This window comes from Tyto alba, unplaced genomic scaffold (genome assembly GCF_018691265.1).
Source record: "Tyto alba isolate M040663 unplaced genomic scaffold, T.alba_DEE_v4.0 Super-Scaffold_28, whole genome shotgun sequence".
Lineage (NCBI taxonomy): Eukaryota > Metazoa > Chordata > Aves > Strigiformes > Tytonidae > Tyto > Tyto alba.
The window spans coordinates 3,218,616-3,241,478 of record NW_024881302.1 but is presented as its reverse complement, the minus strand read 5'-3'; the positions used below and the strand labels follow the sequence as shown (position 1 = coordinate 3,241,478).

Sequence of the window (22,863 nt, the reverse complement as noted above, 5' to 3'; positions counted from 1 at the left end):
ATGCACACACACACACTGCCGGGAAGGCAAATGAGCAAATAATTAAAGAGAAAGAAAATAAAAGTGATAAACAAGTTTTCTAAGCTGAGTGTAAATTAAAGCCTGATGTTATAGCACTGTAGAAGAGGGTCTTGGAATTTTTTCAAAGAAGCCTGACTATAAGCTGAGTATTTTACTGCTATTTTAATGCCTAATAAATCAGCCTTCAAACTTCTGGCATTGATGAAATTCCAAAGAATTTAGACTAACATCAAAGTTATTACCAGGTTATCAGTCAAAACTATTATCTATCTCTCAACATCCAAAGCATGTTATGAGCTGACATTTGCTCGTAAACAATCTGCCTACTATCTAATGTGCATTTGTAAAACATTCTGTATTTAAGATCATGACTAATTACATTACTGAACCAAGTGTCTCATAACTAGTCCTTCAAAGACCAGTTCTCACTCATGGCTTTGCTGTATAGGCTCAAGACACCTCAGCCATAGGCATATTCTAAAAATGCTGACAGAAGCATGCTTGCTAATGTGGTGTTTGTTGGTGTCTAAGGCTGCACTTGCCCTTGGCTGAGATCAGACACAGGGACAGTTCCAAAGCTCAGCTGATGCACAGGAGCTCTTGGGAAGTGACTGAACATCTGACTGATGTGGAAATGTGGCTACGTGAAAGAGAGATGTGGGAGACAGCAGCAAGTCAAAGATTCTGGGATGGGTGGTGGCATGACCTTTACTGTTAATCTCCATCCCAACCTGTATCTAGACACCCAGAGCTGCTCTGGAGTGTCAGCTAAGCAGCAGGTTGTTCTCCATGTGCACAAGAACAACCTGCAGCCCTGACCACCCCTTGGAGATGTAGCATCCACATGGATATGTGCAGGCAGTTGGTGGCTCGTGAGGTTGAAGAGGACATGAGTTTCTCAGCAGCCCACAAACATCTGATGCTCAAGAGAGTGTGGCTGAGCAAAATGGCTCACCTCTTGCTTTGGTGCTTCAGAAAAACTGCTTGGTCTGTTTGTCTAGCTTCTGGCTGTACTGAATCAGCACAAGTCAGTGCCAGATTGAATATTTTGTCAGCACTAGTCCATGACTCTCTAGTACCTGTCCCTTGGGAAAGGAGAGGAAGGTCCTCTTCAGCCCATGGCCTTCACCAAGGCCTGAGCACAGAGAATGACACAAGGCATGCTCTCAGAGATGGGATGAGGTGGAGACAGTGAGGTCATCCAGTGGCTGCTGAGTAGCAGAGAAGGCAGGCTGGATGTGTGCCTGTGGCCTTGGATGAGTCACTCCTCTCCTGTAACTCAACGTACCCATTTGTAATACCCTTGCGGGTAGGTAATTAATGTCTCTAAAGCACTCTGAGATCTACTGAGACCAGACAAGAAAAAGATTGTGCATGAATCATGTTGCTGGGAGGAACGGGAAGGGGCAAAGCACGTCCAGGCACTTTTCTCCAGCAGCCAAAGGCTGGGATGCTTGTGCTGGACTCTCCATCAGGGACAGAGATCCAGCTCTGGTCAGCAACCTCAACTTTGACAGCTGGTCATCGAAGCAGACTCTGAGAAGTGGTTCTGCTCTAGCAGCACTGAACAGGTCAGCCCACGCTCTGTTTATCAGTCAAACTCCCCCTGACTTGGGCTGGTGCCTTTGGCTGGGCAGAGAAAACTACAGATAACCGCTCTCTCCAGAAGCCAGGGGCTATCCATCATTTGCTGTGGCTCCAGTGTTGAGGGGAGGCTGTGGCCTGTAAGGAGTGAAGCAGAGATGAAGAACATCTTGGAGATGTTCTTGGTGCCCTAAAGTACCTCAGAGAAGATGGAGACACTGGTGAGTATCCGTGATTCCTCCTGGACCTTCATTTTCTGGCATCTTGGCTGTCATATACTGCTGGCAAACTGTGTGCATGGGACAAAGGGATGCTGTGGGGAGAGGGGCAGAGTCCTTCATCCCACCCAGAAAGGCAGGGAGGGCCTGTATGAGGAGCTACCACCCTTCCCCACAGTGCATCTCAGATGGGCCTACCATTTGGCTGGGTTAAAATGGTCTGTGAGCCCTGGAATAATCCTCAGCAGCAGGGAAAGTGACTCTCCTCTCCACATACTCAGGAAAACTCTGATTTCCTCTTGCAGACATCACTGCTATTAGTTTTTTGTCTTCTCCTAAGTGAGACTGCAGTAGCTAAACACCACTGTGTGTCCCATTAGAGTTCAACCTCTGGCTTACACCACTAAGGAAAAAGCCCCGACCTGCAGGCAGATAGAGAAACTATGCCAGGCTGTGTTAGCTTGATATGCAAGTGTGTTGCGCTGATCATGTACAACAGGACACTGGCCACCTGGGCGCTATCACCCCTCTCTTGCACTGTCAGCTGTGTGATCCTACCCTAGTCCCTCTAGATCCTGCTGGCCTCTACTCTCCCTGCTCTGGGAGAGGCATTGATGAAATATGTGTCTCCTGTTGCCCCACTCCTGCAATGGCCGGCTGAAGCACACTACAGTTCCTCTTGTGCTTCTTCCTGCTCTGACATCAATTATTTCTGCATCACTGACCCACACCTTGGCATTTCAGTTGTCCATGCAGGTAACACACACAGCTCTCTGGGACGCCTGTCAAGAGCCATTTCTCACAAAACTAAGCCCTTGCCAAACCTTTCCAAGGACATGAGTCCTCCTCATCTTCCTTCCAGCATTCTCCAGCCAAAGCAATAATCCTGGCAGCAGGAAAACACAGGCTAATTTATGCACTAGATCCAAGAGAAAATGGACATATTTGTCTGCTTGGAAAACAGGCCATCTGTGTGAATTCCAGGACTAGTGGAAAGGGCCAGACAGGCAACATTGGAGGCTAAAGTCATCTCACTGGTGCAACCACAAGGCCATGAGCTGAACTGAACGAGCTCCCCTTTCTGTGTATCCACTCAGTCCCACAGAGACCAGTGCTAACAGCCAGCACAACGGCGGTTTCTTCACTTAATTTCTGCTCTGCTACTCAATCTCTCAGGCATCTCTGCACTTCTTTCCAGTGTGCAGCATAGCACACACATACCCATCTTCCAAACCTGTCTCATCTGCAATGCTTGCTGGTAAGACATTTCTATTCTAGCTCTCTGAGCTTCACAATCACTGTTGGTTTTCTGGCAAAAGCAGACTATTGTTTCTGTCCCACCACTGCTGTTAGACAATGCCAGAAAACCTCTTCAAGAGATGAAATTGAGATAAGCACAGGAATTACAGCACCAAGAAGAGTTAAACTTCTGGACAGGAGTAAACTACAGGTTCTGTCTTTCAGGGCACTGATAGAACAAGGAGTTCTTCACTTTTTTATTAGCACAGAGTCCATCTGGGGGGGGGGAGTTCCAAGCTTTGAAGACAAAGAGGTGTTATACTGTACTGTCCTGCATTTAATTAATGTGCCATCCACAGACCAAGTGAGAAAAAAGAAAGAAAAAGAAACCAGATCTTTTGATAGGAAAGTTCCACATTTTGCTATTGTTGGCCCTGAAGAGCCAGGATGTCAAGTGGACTGGATTACACGTTTTCCTCTCCATCAGGGAAAGTGCTGGTAGCTTTGCATTGACTGCAGGTTTTCTTGCTGGCAACTGATACTAGAAGTGCTGTACAGACTGAGCTGGGCTGCTCAGTATGTGGATTCACTTACACAATGAGCATTTTAACCGAGGCAAATGTAAAGTTACAAATCTGAGAGCGAAGTGCCTGCTATGTTACAGGAAGGGTGGATTGTACTTTGGAAAGTGGGAGATGTGAAAAGAACTAAAGGATTACCATCAAATAGGAGTCTTAAAGAGCAGACATTGCTTACAAAACCAATGCAGCCATTAGATGTATAAGCAAGGGAATATTCAGCTGAAGCATGAGTGGCATAATTCATTATATAGCCTTAATGGGGCCAGAGCTCATAAAGAAGAGGAAAACACTTGAAACAGGGCTTCAAAACCTGCTTCATACTGAGACATTAAAGGAGTTCAATGTTCCTCTGTTTGCCAGACTGCAAGTGATTATTTTATCTCTTATTGCTCCAAAAAGGAGAAGTTCTTAAAGAAAAAAAAAGCAAAATTACAACCAAAGAAAAAACAAACGTGACTAATTCAGACTAAAACCACTAAATTATTTTAGCAGAAAGAGTAAACATCTACTGGAAGAATCTATTTCATCAATAGGGGATGGCCAATTCCTTAACACTTTGGATCCTTGAGGCAGAACCAGGTGACTTTTAAAGGATATGCTGAAGTTCAGTGCAGAGCTGTGTGGCTGGTGTTATGCTAGGAGCAGGCTTCTGCGATCACAGGGGAGTTTTCAGTCTGTGAACAGCAGCACTGAACTGGCTTGATGTCTAAGTGATGAAGCCAGTGCTGGTCATGCTAGCTTAGCTCTTTTCAGCTGCTCAGTTTAAAGCAGTGCATCTATTTCAAGTTTACAGCCGTGTAGCTGATTTTAGCACTTCATACTTTAAACTCCATGACAGATTTTGTTTGTTCTCTGGAGGGGTATGCCATGAGGGGACACCTTCAGAACTGAGGCTGGCAGTGCCTTTCTAGGTGACCATGGCTCCACTACCAGTTCAACCTCTTGGTCAGCCAGCTGTGAAATTGGAAAACTTGGATTCCTGGAGTCCTGAAAAGGAGATACTGCCTCAAGACTGCACAGCAGTGGGTAAAAAAGCCAGAGCTGCACAAGCACAGATGGTCTATGGCAGGAATGTGATGATCGATTCAGACTATCCCAAACATTTTCTGGGACTAAGAGGGCTTGGAGGTGGTTGACAAAGAAGGTGACATTTTGAGATCTTTCCCTGACTATTCTTTCTGTCTCTTTTGCCTCTACTCCTTTGTTCTCCTCTACTTCATCTCACTTTTTTCAGAAACGTGGTGATGGAGAAGATCTCTGAACTGGTAGACATGTGGTTACTACACAAGGATGATGCAATAGGGTAGAAAGTCTTCTTGCATTGAAAACAGCAGCTCGAGGTCAGTCTGAAGTTCCCGAAGAGGAGGCTAAGCCTGTACTGTGACAGTTTCAATCTTGGATCAAAATGCTAACATTCCCTCAAGTCTAGGGATAGTTGGTTCTCTAAGTGTTACTCGAGTTATATCTGCTGCTAAATAAAAACAAATAGGAAGCTGATGAAGATCACCCAAGAAAGAAACAAAAAAAGTGCACTGCAATGACAATATCTTGTCACGGTAAGCCCATAAATGGACATTCTACATATATCAGACAAAGAATTTCCCCCAAAACCTTAATGAATAGACACTAAACTAGTTTTTCCTGTCACTTAGAAGACACATTCAATGAGGATTTTCCAACTGCAGTTTTAGGCTGCTAAATTAATTGGGGTAGGAACTCTTCCCCTTTGAAATGAAAGCTGTAGCTCTATGAAGAGTGATTGTTGTCACAGAGGTCTTCCCAAACTTCCCTTCTCATTTTCTTAATTTCACTGGAGGACAAAATGACATTCTTATCTGCACAAGATCTGCTTGGAATATCCCTGAGGATTTCCCTTTGATTTGAATGTAAACTGCAAAAACATCCCAAGGAAACAAAAAGTCTGGCCTGCAGCCACCCTATTGTTTGGGGGGGGAGAGAAAACAAGGAAGGAGAGAATATATGCTCTGTAATCACAATGCTTTTGGAAGAAAACAAAATAGACACAAATCAAATGCTTTCTTGAAATGCCAAAACATGGGTCAAGTTGGTAAATTCCATGCTTTAGTCTCAGCCAAAATCCTTCACTGAAAAGGAAATCTGAATACCAAAGGGCAAACGCCTCAGATTAGAAAAATCTTTATGGCAGTGATGAAAAGTAAATGGGTCTTTCCAAGAAAAAGCAATTCCCCTTGTTTCCCAGTTCATTTGAATAGATCATGGGCTTCTTTGCACTTAGCAAATAACTCATAGGAGTATATTTGAGTAATTACATGTACTAGTTCTACTGATTCTCATATGACCACTCATATTCTGGAAGAGATGTCGACACGGTGTCTGCATTTGCCAAACCACAGTGCTATCATCCTGCCTTTGAGATGTGATCCCTCTGCAGATAGCTGAAGCTGATCAAGATGTGACTGCCCACCATGGTATGCTGCCATCTCCCTGGGCCTATGGGGCTGGGAAAGGGGAGGCCTGGCTCTCCCAGTCCATGCCAGGGCACAATACACTGGCTTTTACACAGAATGGAGTGGGGCCACTCATAAAGTTCCTTCTGACAACTCAGCTGTGGGATATTTTGGAGGGGTTGAAAACTAAGGACTTGTCTGACCATGCTTGTGCATTCTAAAAGTGCTGCTTCTGAATTGCCAGCTCAGAGGAGAAGGCTGCAGAGTTCCTCTGTCTCATTCTTGATGGCCTGGCACCTCATATTGGTATTCACTCCTGGGTAAAGCGTGGCAATAAATGTTTCACTTCTGATCTCAGAGCATCTTCACCCCATCTTGTATAGGGGTGAATGAATCCACAAGAATCTACAGTCCTTTTCCCCACCTCCAGTACTGCCTGGTGGGATACAGGATCCTGGTGACATATGAAACAGGAATGTGTAGGCAGCTGAGCTGACTTTAAAAGACTGAAAGATTACGAATTAGACCACCAGACCTACAAACTAGCAGAACACAGTTTAAATAGCATAAGATTTTAAAAGCAAAGGAACCCTCAACTTCTTGGAATTCTGCTGTGCTTTCGATCCTTTTGAGGGAGGAGTGAAACTCAGCAAAGCATTTATTTCCTTCTTTTTTCAAACAAATGGATCCATAAAAAAGCGGTCACAGGTACTGAGCACTTGAAGGTTCTTATCAAATATCATTAAAATCGGCAGCGTCATTGTTCCTCTTGCAGCTCATGAGGATATGGTCATTTAGGATCCCACTTCAAGCTTTTAACACTCAGAAACATCTCCCCTACTTGGCTTTCAAATTCTATAGCTCCTCTGTCAATAGATGTCAGTAAACCTGATTGCTCCTGTCTCACAGAGACAACTCCTGAGCTGGAAGCTGCCTATTTCCAGTGCTTTCACCAACAGCTTTTTCTGTCTATCCTTGTGTTTCCTGAACTTGCCAGTGAAATCTGTGTTTTAGAAGAGCTCTGTCTACAACATTTGTCTCTCTCAACTATTTTTCCCTAATCCTGGTTCTCCCACCTAACACACTATGCGAGCAGGATGTGCCATGCAAAACTGTGCTACCAAGGCACTGGTGGCAGCAGAGAAAGCTGATATCCTCCCCAGCTGGCTTCTAGTGCCCACCAAACCTGGTGGCATAGAGCTGCCCCAGGCCCGAAAGGCACAGTCCACCAAGGGAAACAAATTGGGTATGGATGAAGTCTGGGGGCTTACCTGGGGAAGTGCTTGTACAACTGTGTCCAGGAGAGCTCGCATCCCAGTGGCCATTTTAAGCAGTTTCAGCACTACAATGGGAATCAAATCCTGGTCAGCAGGAAATATTTCAAGCAAAACCCATCAAGGAAATCTAGCTTCAGAATTTGTAGGGAGGGTTTACATCTCTCTTGCATCTATTCATACAGACGGCAAGATCACTGCATCTTGGCAGGCCCCACAGAACATCTGAACATCATGACTATTTCCCACACCAATTAATGTTAAGGACATCAGTAAAACAGACCAATAGCCAGACCAACTCCAGCGTGCCCTAGCAGGAAAATGGGAGAGTGATAGGGAGACACTTCATTGGTGAAAAGAATCATCTCAAGCGGTGATCCTCCCTTCTCCACCACTTCCTGCTCTTGTCTGGTATCAGTATAAAAGGTCTGTGATCCGAGGTTTGAATTAGAGACCAATCTGAGATGCCACTGGAAACACCCGTGAAACCCCACCTAGCTTGTCCCTGAATTGACGTTTCGCAGTGTCATCACCTAACTGTTCTCAAGTGGAACTGAAACAGCAGGACTAGAAGAACAAATGGCCAAACCATTTCCTGAGGTGTCTGGAGACCCGTGGCGCAGGCCGTACCTCTTGCTATTCTCAGCACCCGCATGATGCGTATTATTGTGGGATTGATGGGCAGTGCAGCATTCATCTCAATTTCCTCTAGTGTGATTCCCACAATTGATAAGAGAACTATGGCCAAATCCAGCTGATTCCACCTAACAGACAAAGAGAGGAAGGACAAAAATTATACATGGACAGACACATTAAAGTAGACAATTATCTGTTAATAACAAGCACAAGCAAATCCCAAATGCTTCTCCCCTCTCTTTTCTGGGCTCATGATCTTCTATGTGGCATAAAATCAACTCCCTGCAGCTGGCACAGCCTCTGAGCCACAAACTGCTCTCAGCTGTGACTGGGAAGTGACCCTGCCCATTTCCAGGTACCTATTGTCCCCCTGCTATCCACTTGGAGCCACTCTCAGGGACAAGATACCAGGCTAGAGGGACCTCTGATGTGATGCAATAGAGCTGCTCCCATGTTATGTCACCTGTCTCTTGAATTACTCTACTTGAGTATCTTTGATTTATAGCCTGTCACTTATAGAGGGCCTTCCACACCAGCACTAGAAAGACTGTAAGGTGTGAAGAAACTGTCTTTCCTACACAATTTCTCTCCTAAATAATACTGCTCATAGCAGCTCCCAACCACTCAGTCGGGATAAATGAAGCAAATAAGCTGATCTTGTGGGAAAGCATCCAGTCTTACCTTGCTCCCCAGCAAGTCGCCAGATCACAACGTGTTTTCCTATACTTTTTCTTCTGGCTAAAAGTGAGGCAGAATAAGATCTGTAGGCCTCTCTAGCTGGGATCTGAAGGCAGTGGGGCTGAACACAACTACCTCTGTCTTTACCAAAGGCTTTTTACAAAGCCAGAAGTCTACCGAAGGACTTGCAAAGGAGACTTGTTTTGAGAAACTCTGTGACTTTAGGTTGCCAAAACTACTATTTTGGGGACTGGATTGATGCTAAGAGGTTGTTTCTGACCTCTAAGATGAGCTGGTCAGATTTGGTGGAGAAGCAGATACTGTGGGAAAGAATGTATCTAGAATTTTGTAAGATTTCCTGAATTCCTTCTGAAAAGCAGTACCAGCAGTTCTTAGAGTTTTTAGTTCCTCCACTATAAAGTTTGCACCCATGGAGAGACAGCCCCTCGCTCTTCCTTGCACACAGCATGTAGTACAATCATAGTAACACTACATTTACCCAGCATCTGGCTTTGAAACTGGGTTAATACAGCTCTATCTTAAATGCACAGGAGTTTAAAATACTCTCACCTGTCCTTAAAGAACCTTCGAAAACCAAATGCCACCAACTTCAGAACTGCCTCGAACACAAAAACTATGGTGAACACATAGTTGCAGTACTTCAGGGCTTCATCCAGGGACTGAAAAGAGAGACACCAGTTATACCAGCCCAAGCTATCCTTTCCTAGAGCCCCTGCAGAGGGACTGGCAGGCACAAGGGTGCCGCAGGCACAGAGATGCAAGAAGTAAAGTCCTAATAGTTTGCAGAGCTCAGTTACAAAACTGCCCTAAATCACACAGCAAAACTCAAATAAAGGATTAGACACTGATGCAAACTCATGAGCACTAGTACTAGTTGTGCTAAAAATGTCAAAAGCTATCAATCCTCCAACTTCAGTGCACAAAATGTTCAGTTTGGGTCAGAGAGAAAATTTTACCCCTTCCCCATCTAATAAAGTTTACTTCTGAACTGCCTAGCCTTGGGTAGAATAAAAAAACTTGATGGATCATTTCTTTATTCCAGTATGGCAATCCTTAGGACAATGGCTTTGCTTAAAACACTCAGAAATATAAATAATGTTGGAGGTGGATTTAATCTTGCCTTCTTGAAAAATGTTACATCTCTAGAGCTGGGCAAAGTATGTCCATATTTGGTGCAATGTTCACGCTCTCTATAGAGCTGCTCTCGGAAGTCAGGAATGCACAGTGTTTATACTTTAAGATGATGAGTGTTTATAATGGATTTCATTGGAACTGTAGGCCAACAATAGCAAAAGAATCTTGCCGGGACCTTAAAATAGAGAGTTGCAGAGTGAAACAGCTCTTTGGTTGGGTAGGGATTTAGGGAGAGGATTGAAGGGGAATTTAGTTAAATGTAGTATAGGTCTCTTACAGTAAGAAAATGACAACAATGATCATCAAAACAGACACAAGTGGAAATAAAATGCAATAGAGGAGTCTGCAAAGCTATGTCTGCTTTGTTCACAGAGGAAGCCTCAGGCCACAGGAAAGCTCTCCTCACCACATTTGTGTGATCACTGTGCTTTGCTGGCCCCAGATATGTGGGATGACCATGCACTGATTTTTTTGGGAGCAAGAGATGAAAGTTTTTTAGATGTTGGCATTCCTCAATTCACTACTATCCCTATTTTTGTTCCAGTGCCTAAAATAAAACGGCAACTTAAAAGAATGTGGGACAATTTACTATTTCATCTGAAGCACACTGCCTGAGCCTGAATTCTCCTATAATTTGCAATGTTTTGCATTCAGATTTAAAACACTGTGTTTTACATGGACATAAACCAAGTATAAATAAGACCTAATCTGGATAAATAACATTTACATGTAAAACAATGGCTAGTATGCAAAGGAATTATAGGGGCAGAACAGCATATAGTCAGCTGGCATAAAACACACAGGCGTTACCCTGTGGCTTGGTGCCCCTCTGGCTTAGCTTCCAGGAGGCGTTTTCAGGTTACCTGGCAGACCATCCAATACTAGAAAAGTAAACACAGGGCCTAGAGCTCTGTGAATGATAATGCGATAGAAGATTAATATATGTAGCAAACAGACAGGCTGTATGATTTATGCCAAAGGTTTTCTTGGGGAAGAACGATTTTATGATACATAAAGGAGGGTTGTACTTAAGAGTTGGTTTATTTTAAATTCATTGAGGAAAAGAAACGTTGCTGTGCATGCATTAACTTCATGTTTATATCTGTTAGTGGAATGTTTTAAAACTCTGGTCTTACAGTTTGAGGATCAGTCACGTCTGGGATCAGGAGAGGAAATATTTGGACTGGTCTTTTCCTAGTAAAAGTTTAGGTGACTTTCCACGAGCCTTATTCTCTGACTTTTTAAGCAAGAGCAGGGAAATCAAGCTTTTGGCAAGTGACTCTGGAATGATAGAGCTGGCCTAGAGTTAGACAGATTGCAGTGCCGAGTCTGGAGCCTGCCAAGGCTTTCAAACGCCAGGGAATGGTCCCGGGGAAGCAGGGCTGGCTGTAAATCTCCCTGGTCAACAGTATCCCAAAGGAACAGCGTATGGTCCTCAGGTCCTCTGCTACTCCATGCTGCTGTGTTTCACAGCCAGCGCATTGATGGGCGACTCTTACCTTTGGCTGGTTGTAGTGCTCCATCGACATAGTGATGACGTTGACCCCAATGATGAACGTGATGAAGAGGTCAAGATAGTGGCTGGTGCAGAGGGTGTGAATGTACTTCCGTGCTGGGGAATAGTCAGCGTAGTAAGGCCTGCGTTGGGCTTCTGCAGAAAAAGACAAGGAAAGGCAACGCAATGAACACAGGCCCTGCTGCATGGTTGGCAGCCATCACAGCATGGCCTGCGGGTCGTGTCTTACACACGCCCAGATTCAGCATGTGGGAGAACTGATTCAAGCAAGCCACGTGAAATGGCCAAACCTTTCTACCTAGAACCTTCAAGAACTGCAGTGGGGTTATCAGGCTGAGCCAAACCTCTTGTGCCCGCAGAAGGGACCTCCACAGCTTTGGCAACCAGGTCTGTTTTTCTTCTGAGTGCTCTCTGTTCTTACTGCTCTTTCTCAGGCTAGAGGACAACCTTTTCCCTTAATGCGACTCTTGCCACAAACCAGAAAGGATGAGAAGCATGATGGAAATGAGACCCAAAGCCAAGAGAAAAGCTTCAAATCCAGCAAAGCTTCAACTCCAGTTAAGAGGAAAGGCTTAGGGTAGGTCTCATTGGTCTGGACTCTGATATGCATCTCTCCTAATCCTGCTGATATCAGACATGTTCCACGCAAGTAAAAGAAGAACATAACCTGAGTTCAGCTTCTGTAAGAGGCGGCTTTTGGTGCACTTTAAAGGTCTAAAGAAAACAGAGTGATGCCTGTGGCAAAGAAGGACACATGCGTGAGGGTTAGTAGCACACAGGCGAGCATCAACAACAATGGAGCAGGGTGCTCTGCACTTGTCTCTACAAAGACTATCAGCACAAGCTCCTTTGGAAATATAAAACCAAGGGCATGGTTGATTCTCAAGAACCATTCAGGCTATGACCACATGAATTTTATATCTCTGCCTCTGGTCATGACTCCTTCTTTCTTCTCTTTGAAATGGGGAAATTTCTGCACGTGACCAAGTTCCCAGCGCTGTTCCAAGAAGAGTGTTTGGACACTGCCCTGTGACCAAGTTGTATTTACTGTGTGTGTCTCTCTTAAATTAGACTGTGGCCACAAGATGGCTGTGGGCACTCAGATGGAGTCAAATTCTTTTCAAACTTAAGAAATGTAAATATTCAAAGAGTGTACTTAAGGTCAAAGTCAGCATTACTGTTGATTCTGCAAGTGGAAGAGACATGTTAGGTCATACTAAGTCTGAGCAGGATTGTTCTTAACAGAGAGGGCTTTTTGCAAATGTCTCAGCAAATTCAGCTTTAAATACATGAGGAGCTGGGAAAAAGGAATTTCTTCACCTTAAAAATAAGGAGTAAAATAAGTTCAAAAGTACTCAGTGCCCCCCGAAATATATATTCCACTCCTCTTGTCTTGCTAATATCTTTCAGATAGAGTGACTCTTGAAATCTGTTTTTTTTTTTTTTTTTTTTTTTTTTTTTTTGTAGTGAAACTGATGCCAGATTAGAGTCCAAAACCCTGAAATAAATTGGATAAAGGGAAACTGAATCTGTTACTCTTTTTCAACTACTATTTTTTCTGGTAGTTAAAAGTGGAGTGGAGGTATTTGAAAAACATTTCCTTCTGACCAAGGTCACCTAGACTTATTTTTTCTGCTAATGGGTGTGGAAAAACAAGATGAAAGCAAGCACAATTGTTTTTGAATACATTTTTCTGTTGCTTTCGTGTGCCTTAGTCCTATCAGTCATCTTGGACTGGTAGGGTTGTCTTTGCTACTGAGCTTGGCTAATTTTCTGGTGTGTCTAAAAAGTAATAATAAAAATATTGCAGTGTAATATTTATGTACAGTGTGCTTTCATGTGTATTTGGGATTACTACATACTTTTTTTTTTTTTAAATTGGAAATGTCTCCTTGGGAATGCAAAAAATCAGCTTGTTGGGAGGTCCGAGAATACCTCAAATAGTCAAACATTATATTAAGGGACCATTTATTAATGACTAATGGTTAATTAATGGATCTCAGAACAACATTTGCAGTGATGGGCAGTGTGTGAATACACTGGCTAACAGCACATATGGAAAACAGGCTGTAGGTGACTGCAACTACTTTCTAAGCAGCGATTGATTAGCTATTCAGAAAAAAAATCAGGTGTTTATGTTTTATAAGCTACTTATATAATTCTAAAGCATAATCATAAGAAGACATTTTCCACTGTAAAGCCATTGCACAGAAAATCTTCTAGGCTGCCTGTCAGCAACACAGATCTCTCTTTACATGGGCTGGATATACAAACAGTAAAGAGGAACCACCCAGCCATGAAGGTGGGTCTGTTTTATTGTGCGAAAGTGTCTCAGAGGTCTGTGTCTGTACACTCTGCCAGTGCTCAGCGCTGGCTCTGACTGGTCACCTGGTTGCTCAGAAAACTTGGGACGGGTTTAACTTGACCTGGGATGAGGGAACTCTAGGAAATGCCTCCCTAATTTAGGATGCACGACATCCCCAAAGCCAGATTAACAGATGAAAAAGAAACTTCTCCTGGGGGGACACATACAAGGACAGTCTGGGATAAAGTTGGCAACGCTTCGAAACACATGCAACAACACTGTCATGCTCAGTGCAGTAACCCATGCAATGTCCATTAGAGGAGATACTGCTCATGCGAGGCTAGCAGTAGTGACAGGGGTGTGCAGGAAGGACAGGACAGCTTCTGCTGTCGGCAAAGCTGGTGTTGGGTCAGGACAATCCCATGAAGGCACAGGGGTTGCAGCAGGGTGAAAGCAGTGTAGAAATCAGCCACAGAACATCACTGCAGCTCGGACCCTCTCCGAGCAGGAGGGAGGCTGTGTTTCAGAGCTCCAAGGCTCCCAGCTCTGCTGGGTCACCATTGATTCCCAGTCCCTTTAGGAAAGGGAGTTTTACTTCAGTCAACAACACAGCAAGTGGTTCTGTCCTCCTTTCAGTTCAGACACACATTTTTACCTCTTAGTGAGAATACAGTATGTTATTCTCCCCGGTTTGGGTCTAAATGTTCACTGCGCACACCTACTGCTACAGCCTGCTCAACCAAGAGGCATGGGGTCTGCAGGAGAACCTGTACGAGAACAGCGGACCATGGGGATGGGGTCACAACAAACGGGACATCTAATGCACCATCAATTACAGTAGGCAAAATGCAACCTGTGCCTGGTTTCTCCAGGGAAATGGTTTCTGGGATGAGACTCCAATCAGCCAACTAGCAGACTTATATCAAACACAGACAAGTATCCTTTCAGCTGCAGCTGATGGTTTGAATTGGTGGAAAAGCAGGAGGGAAAGGATAAACCATCAAACATATGCAAAAGAAAAACCCACAGTCCTTTCTCACTCCCACTTCTAGATGTTGGCTAATGTTTGAATCTCACCTCTCTGCAGAGTATTTAAACTTCGTTGCTTGTGATTCTGCTGACATGAAAATTAATGAAGCACTGTCTCCTAGCTTAAAAGCATTTAGGTTGGCATTACAATTGCTAGCTACAGCTCCTCCATTATTCTCCTCTGCATGAAACATTAGAAAGCCCTAATGGGTTTATATGCATGCTTGGCACAAAGCAGCTCTATACCTGCAGCTGCCCGGAAAATTAAGCAAGATCGTTTGATAATTCCCTAGCTGAAAATACTAAACACTCAGATATTCAGTGCCCAGAATTTTAGTTATAGCTCAAATGTTTCTGCTCGATACAGAGATGGTCGTGGCATCGAGAGAGTGGACTAATATAAATACCACTATGTGATGCCCACGATTGCTCACCCCTAGAGAGAAAGACTTACAGTCAGTGCTTTGAAAGGCATCTCTGCTGGGTCTTAAAACAAAACTGGCCTCTTCCTTCTACAATGCTCAGATGCTCAGTTCTGTGTTGGGAAACCCCTCAGAGAAACATGGCTATGGCCATGTTCTTCTCATACAGAGTGAAAATCAGGCAAAAGCATTTCCTTTTCTGAGTTCTTAGATTTTGGGTTCTTCCCAGGGACCAGTGTCTTGATGACACTACTGCAAGGCACTCTCTTCTCCCCAGCTAGGGCATCCCTGGGCTGTGCCAGGGATTTCCAGCTTTTCCAGCATTGCCTGCACTGCTTTCAGCACACAGTGTCACCCAGACCCTGCTCGCAGCCTTTGAAGCCCAGAGCACTGCCTGCGTTTGACCTGACGTCGTGCTCTGCTCAGTGGGCCAGCAGCTGCTCGCTTCACAGCGGATACAGGAGGGTTTGGTTTGACCCCACATCCTGAATGCAGAGGAGATCAAGCTGATCCATGTGGCTTTAATCAAAAACTTTAATCTGGGGAGGCTGGCTTCATACTGTGTCTTCTGAGAACCTCATTAAAAGGTTAGGAGCTGCAGGATTATTAAATTACACTACACTTATTTACATAGTAGATATAGTGGATGGAGGTGGTGACTGCATCAGAAAAATATTCTAGTTTATCTTGAATTTTTACCTTTGCATGAAAAAGTACGCTGTGTAGTTCTGCCTTTGAAACCACATCAAATGCATTTCTACAGTGTATTCAACCCCCTGACCTCTTTTCTCTTGTGAGCAGAGCTAACCAGCAAACTCAGTGCCTTCTTCCAGTGCTGGCCCTGGCCTCAGCTGAGTTTACAGCAGCCTGGTCGTGCAGGCTGGGCTCTGTGGCTGCTGCTGCTGTCACGACAGCAGTGCCTTTCTGACAAGTTGGGTCCACGGGCTCCGCTGCTGGTGCCTCGAGTGATGCTTGTCATGGGAGCAGAGTCAGTCAAGGCATGCTGACAAGGGTTGTGGGGTGTCACGCCATCCCAATCCCTTCAGGAAAGTGGCCCTCAGATGGGAAACTAGAAACTTTTTGGAAAGGTCCGAGGTGGTGTCTGACAGCAGAGATGCGGGCTGAGAGGGACCTTCCTGCCAGGCTCTTCAAAAGCCTGAAAAGTACCCCCAAAACAGACCTGTAGTGATTCCCCATCCCACCTGCATGGGGTCCGATGAAGGTGCAGTGTCCTGCTCCGGGGTTGTGTCCTCCACGGAGCAATCCCTCTGCCAGGCTCACAGGGTCCAAATTCTGGACCCATCATGCGCGGCGTGGGATTCGTACCCAGGGCCTGCTTGGATGGCACCGTCCAGGCACTGATAAATTGAGGCTTAACCCCTTTCCAGGCCTGAGTCCAAGCCTACTATGGCTCAGTGGTGTGTTTCTGTGTGCATAGGTACCTACAGTTATCCGAAGTTCTCAATACACAGAAACACACAGGGTTGCTACACACAGAGGACATTACAGACAGGAGACAAAGACAAGATGCCAGGCAGCTGGGGCAAGTCCAGATGGATGGGTGTTACCCAGATAGTACATCTATGCTGGATTTTACTCTTGTTAACAGCCCTAATTCTTCCTCCTCTTACTGTTTCTTCAGGCCAAATACTGGAAATGGCAGCTGAAGGTAAAGCAGGGCTCTCTGCTAGGCTTGCCAGCATAGGCTCCTTGCTGCTCTGCAGAATCGCTGCTCTCCTGTGCCCATCCTGCCCCATGGTGTCTGGCCTCTCACCCGCTCCTCTGTATGGGTGAGACACACAGCGCTGGGGCATGTTGAAAGCTGGCCAGCCCACTGTCACTGTGCAGCATCCCATGCCTGCACGTGCACACAGACACTCCCACCCCACAGAGACTCTGCCACGCACGGCACCGACCACATCTCACATCTTTCTGAGTCTGCCACATTTTTTACCAAATCCATCATCTTCTAAATTACCCAGGAGGTGAAAACTCCTCCCATTTAAATAAAAAAAAAAACCCACAACCTATTAAGATATAAATAGTAATCTTCCAATATATGTATCAGATATTTGATTTCACCTTGTTCACAACTCAAATTTTGATGCCAAGCTGTCCATAGGCAGGTAAGAGACCTCAGAGCCAAACGATCCGAGGTAACCTCCTGGAAGCCCAGCACATGGCCAAACATTTAGCCTCTCAGTTGCTATATTGGACTTGATCGCCTTCCAGAAAGCTGTCCTCCTCCCTGCTTGCTCTCAGTGAAAAGTTACAACCCACATCTGTGCAATGCCTGGGTCTGCAGTCTGAAATATCTCCTTGACTCAATCCTTCGAGATAGCAGGATAAAGAGGGGCAATGTAACAGTGTCCATCACTTTGACAGGGACTGGCTCTTTTTGGTGTCTAAGCAGCGAGTCACAGACAGGTTTGTAATAAGATTTACTTACTAATCAGGAACAGCAACTGTCTGTGTTTAAGCTATCCCTTCTTACCTGTGCCTCAGTCTCATTTCTTTAAGGATGCTTAATGTTCTTTGTAAATTAGCACTTTTTGTTGTTGTTGCGTATAAACTTTATCTGAATATTGTCTTGGATCAGCACACTGGGGTAGAAATACTGCACGAGCAAGAGGACTCCCGAGAGCCTGAAACTGATTTCTCTTACTGTGCTGGAAATGCTGCCTTCAGGATTTCCACTTTAATCCTAGCTGGAACCTCAAACTCAAAAAACCAAAATGGGAAAAGGGAAATGAAATTGCATTTGAACACTTCTAAATCTCTGAAGAGATTCAATGTCTGTTTGCAGCTGGCTAGTTTGATCTAGATTTCATTTTAACCCAGCTACTTAACTCACAACTAGCTAAAACGAAATGGGCTTGGCCTTCACTGTAGTGTCAGGTCAATCTGTCATTAAAGCCTTGTGGAGACCATTGTGCAGGCATTCAGCGCTGTGGTCTCCCATGGCTCTAATAAAGAGGACCACAGGAGCAGGAGAGGAGCTGCAAGAGATATAGCTGCCTGCCTCCAGATTCAAGCGTGAATGGATGGAGGAAATTGGCTGGGGTTTCTACTAGCAAAGCCTCTGACTGCTACGTCCTTAGAGCCAGGAAAAAGACTATTCAATCTAACTGCAGTTTTCCCAGATCAAAATGGATACCTATGGCTTGATGTTTGGGAGGCAACTAGCCATTTGTCACAATGAGAGATTAGGTCCTTCCAGGAGATTACACAGGGCAGCACAAGGCTAGGCAAAGAGCCACAGGACTGCTGCAGCAAGCAGGGCCAGAAGTACTCAAACCTTATCCCTGACTAAGCTCATCTTTGACTGCAGTGGCCAAGTCATGTTCCCTCACGTACTTCTAAAAAATGCTTGCCAGCATCTAATGCAGGCTATTCCTGTTCACTAAAACTGGCTGGGAAGTCGGTGTGGCTGGTTTTCTGGCAGTTTCCCTGGGAATACCCAACAGATGCTACAGGCAGCTTGTCCCTGATGGAGCCTGCCAAGGAGCAGTGGAAGTGAGAATTAATACATGAGAACCCCTGGGAAGGTTTGGGTCAGGAAAGGAGCACAAGCTCAGGTGTTTTCCTGGTCTGGTTTGATGGTGCCTACTAGATCCATTGAGGAACAGATTTCAGCTAAAGGCCTTCTGTTGTACCCTAATAGCCCTGCATCAGGCCAGTATTTCCATGTTGACTGTTTGCAAGGACAAGCCGAGTCCCAGCACATTGCTTAGCAGTGAAGGGCTCCCCCAGCCTCTGATGGGGCAAGCATCTCTTGTAATGGACATCTTCCAGAGAAGAATTTCCTGGACAGCCCCATCTAGGGGCTCCATTACTCTCCCCAGGGCTGTCAGTTTGTTCATGCCCTCATGCAGCATGTTTGTGGCATGCGGGGCCATGCGCTTGGACTCTAAAAAGCATTGCAATTATTTTGTCTAAGAAAATAATTAATAAATCAAACCACCACCATCATCAGATGCAAGCGGCACATTAAGCCACAGGGCTATCCTTGGGACTGGCCTTCACGCACACAGTAAGCATTGCAGCTGTTTACTGCATCCCTCAGTCACACCACGAGCTCCCGCTTGGTGCTTGGGACACTTCTGCCTTGCAGAGCATGACAGGGGACTCTGCTTGGAGGAAGATTTTCTCCCCAGCCAAGTAAACAGGTAATGCTTTACATCAGGCTTGTAGAGGACAATTCCAGGGTGTTGGCAACCCGAGACTTAAGGTACCGCCAAAGAGGTAACGAAGCAAAACAGCCTCTTGAATCCCATGGAAACAAAACCAAAGGAAAACGAAAGTCTTGCTTTGGGAGCAGGCAGGGCTCAGAAAGATTTTGGTTTGTAACGCAGTCTACCGACCAGACAGGTATATCTCCTTACTCCTGCGCTTTTTCTCCAAGCGTCTTAGCCGCTTCTCCTCCCGACGCCGGGCCTCCTCTGCCTCCTGGTGCTGTCGGCACTTGTGAAAGTTCTCCACCACCACCCCCACAAACATGTTGAGCACGAAGAAGCTGACGATGAGCAGGAAGGAGATGAAGTAGAGAAGCATCCAAGGGTTATGGTTCTGGATGGGCTGGTGAGGTGGGGAATTAAAAAACAAGAGAGAAGAGAAGGGGCATAGACAAGATGTGTATAAGTCAGGATATTGGGCACTCTGTAGCAACAAGACAGTACAGTACACTTTTGTGGGCAGGAGAGGGCTGGGAGGAGTTTGGAGATTTTTCCCCAAACAGTTTCCTCTCATTCATTTTCTCACTGACTAGAATTTTACTTTTGTTGTGAAACCCACACTAGCATTCACAATTTGGCTTACAGAATTTAATTATTTTGGCATTTATTTCATACAGCTTAAAATAAATCTCAGTGGAAGTGTAACATCCCACCTGTGAGATCATTTTAGTTAAAAATAAGCTCCAGCTTATTTTTTTTGAGATTTGTGCTCATGGTTAATGCTTCCTCAGTTGTTACAAGATCTTCAGAAGCAGGAGAAAATTTAAGTACGAAGTGTTACTGTAGCTATGATGGGGTATTACTCATCTAAGACTCTTGACTCTCCTTTTCAGATGTCACAAAACACACAAATGTAACAACGTCTCTTTCACAACATTTCTGGTTGTTTCCCATCTTGTGAGAGTTTGCTCATATCCATCCCGCCTTCCATGAAGCCGCAGTGCAATGGCACGTGTGGATCTCCTCAAGTACCATCATTCTAATGAAAAACCTCATCAGTGTTTATTTGTGTACTACATGGGGCATAGCCACAGCATAAGCTACTCAGTGGAGAATGGAAAACCCTGGAAGCCCAATGGGCAATCAGGACCTCAAGGGAGGTCCTATAGCTCTGCTCCCTTCCTGGGACTTCAGAAACACCAGAGTCACCCAGGCACGAGACTTCTGAGAGTGGCCCATCTGGTCTCTGCAGTGCTATTTACCTGTTGGTCAATACCCACGGCGTCCAAACCATCGTACATAATGTTCACCCAGCCATCTTTGGAGGAGAGGACAAACAGGGACATGAGGGCCTATAATCAAACAAACAGGAAAGATTTGTCTTGCACTTAGTCGCCAGAAAATAAACTAACAACAGACAATGCTCAGTAAAAACAATGCACAGCTCATCACACATCATCTGGCCTGGAGCTGGTGGAGAAATGCAACATATTATGGTTTGCTTTCACCTATTTCCATATCTGGCTTAAAAGTGAGCAAACTATGGTCAGTAATGCTCCTTTTCCCTCACATAGAGGCTGACTTTTGCTGAGACACATCAGGCTTTCTGGTCACCAAAGCATGATTAAAAATAATTATCAGGCTGGCCCAATGTCACGGGGTTTTAAAAAGCAGTGCACCCCAGTTCCTACAGTGGGCTGTCTTGCTTTTCAGTCGTTAAGCATCTTATTTTTTTCATTTACAAACAGAACATCTAGAAGTGAGGAGATTAAAAGTGACAGTTGAGGTCCATACGTGAGGGAGTCCATGCAAAAGCAGTGTCTTTAAGACAATACTCTTCTGCAAACAAAGAATTGTATAACCCTAGGAAGTCTGGTTGTAAAAGATCAAGAAGTGACCTGATCCATTTTTTACTCAGTGAGGGTTGCTCTTGCTAGATGAATGTCTACATCATTCTTTGAAACTTCCTATGACAGAGGTTCCACACTCTCCTCAAGGAATACATTTAAGAGCTCATCCTTTAAAAACTGGTACATAAAATCCCTGCAACGAGGACTTTACCTGTCCCAAGTTGTCAAAATTGTACTTCCGCCGAACCCATTTGTAGCGTGCATTAGTGCAGTCAGTCTTCGTAGTGATGTTTTTTACATCAGGACCATCACAGTAATAGAACTTGCCTTTAAAAAGCTGTATTTGAGAAGTAACCAAAAAAAAAAGAAAAAACAAAGAAGAAGCACTTTTGAAAAGTCTGTCCCCTGATTTACCTTTCTTTCCTCCAGTGGAGTTGTTTGCCAAGTTCAAATTCAGAGAATAGAATCACAGAACCATTTAGGTTGGAAAGGACCTTTAAGATCATTGGGTCCAACCATCATTAACCTAGCACTGCCAAGTCCACCAGTAAAACCATATCTCTAAGAACCACACCTACACGTCTTTTAAATACCTTCAAACACAGAAGGAAGGTGTTCCTGCAGGCCTGCCTTGTCTGGTTGGAAGGATGACAGTCTCCCCTCTGAGGAAGAGATATTATATATATCCTAGCACACAGAGCTGGGAGGGATCTTCAGAATTTGTCTTTTCCTTCTCCTACCCTCAGGCAGGTTTAGCTGGTGCTGTGTTGTTCATCAGGGAGGTCTGCTCTTCTAATCCTGAGGACCTTCTAATGAGCAGTTGCCAACCCCACCCTGGAGCATTTCTTCTAGGACCTGGCTCTTCTTTCCTTACACCTAACTGAAATCTTCCTCTGGAGAGATTTAAGTTTATTACTTCCACCTTAATCCCAGGTGGTGAGAAAAACAACTTCTCTTTTGCAGCAGTCACAGATGGCAGTGATGAGGGAAATACTCTACCTGGACCCCTAAAATCCCAAAGATAATGAAGAAAGCACAGCAGATGAGAACAATATTCCCAATAGGCCTCAAGGAGGAGATCAAGGTTTCTACCACCAGCTTCAAGCCTGGGGCTCTGCTGATGACTCTGGAAAAAACAGCAAAACAATAAAGCTTTTAATTTTTTTATGCATGCCCTGTTATTATATGGTTGCTTTTCCTCCTCTGCTTGGACTGCAGTAAAGCTAACGCAACCCTTCTCTATCTGCAGGCAGCATTCAGAGATGATTAGTGACTTATTTGGACAACCAGAACATTCACAGTCACATTAGATGGAATTAAAAAAGCATAAGACATCCTGTCAGCAGGGTGTTGCTCAGTTGCTTCCTAGTAAGAGTGAGGAGGGAATACTCTCTATGGGCAGAATATCACAGAGGTTCCCACTACAGGGCTATTTGTACCTCAGCCCAGAGAGCTGACCCCCTCTGAGGTCTCTGATCCAAGCAGAGAGAGGCACACACCAGGCAGGAACCTCTTTCCTAACACAACAGTGTTTACACTAATTCACAGTGGTACCAGAGTGTGTCTTGTCCTCTTTCTACAGGCATAAGTGCTCACCTGCCCTACTGGCCTGGGCCCCACACTGACTTTTCAAAGTAATTTCAATTTGTTTCCTAATTAGTTCCTGAACTGACACTTAGCTAACAGGAACTTGTGATCAACAGCTCCACAGCCAAAGGGTCATCCCATTAAAGAGCAGCTTGCTTGTTTGC

At 44.8% G+C, this 22,863-nt stretch overlaps 1 protein-coding gene across 4 annotated transcripts in view; it reads right to left on the bottom strand.

Annotated features, from left to right (window-relative positions):
* CACNA1H (calcium voltage-gated channel subunit alpha1 H) overlaps positions 1-22,863 on the bottom strand; it is a 257,889-nt gene that overhangs the window by 17,759 nt on the left and 217,267 nt on the right. For all 4 annotated transcript variants that reach the window (XM_042798778.1, XM_042798776.1, XM_042798779.1 and 1 more), the window contains exons 22-29: positions 22,112-22,238; positions 21,324-21,449; positions 20,525-20,614; positions 19,452-19,665; positions 11,315-11,466; positions 9,231-9,340; positions 7,977-8,110; positions 7,344-7,414 (exon numbers count right to left, since the gene is read on the bottom strand). In XM_042798778.1, the coding sequence (XP_042654712.1) occupies positions 7,344-7,414; positions 7,977-8,110; positions 9,231-9,340; positions 11,315-11,466; positions 19,452-19,665; positions 20,525-20,614; positions 21,324-21,449; positions 22,112-22,238 (1,024 nt within the window). The remainder of the gene's footprint in view (positions 1-7,343; positions 7,415-7,976; positions 8,111-9,230; positions 9,341-11,314; positions 11,467-19,451; positions 19,666-20,524; positions 20,615-21,323; positions 21,450-22,111; positions 22,239-22,863) is intronic.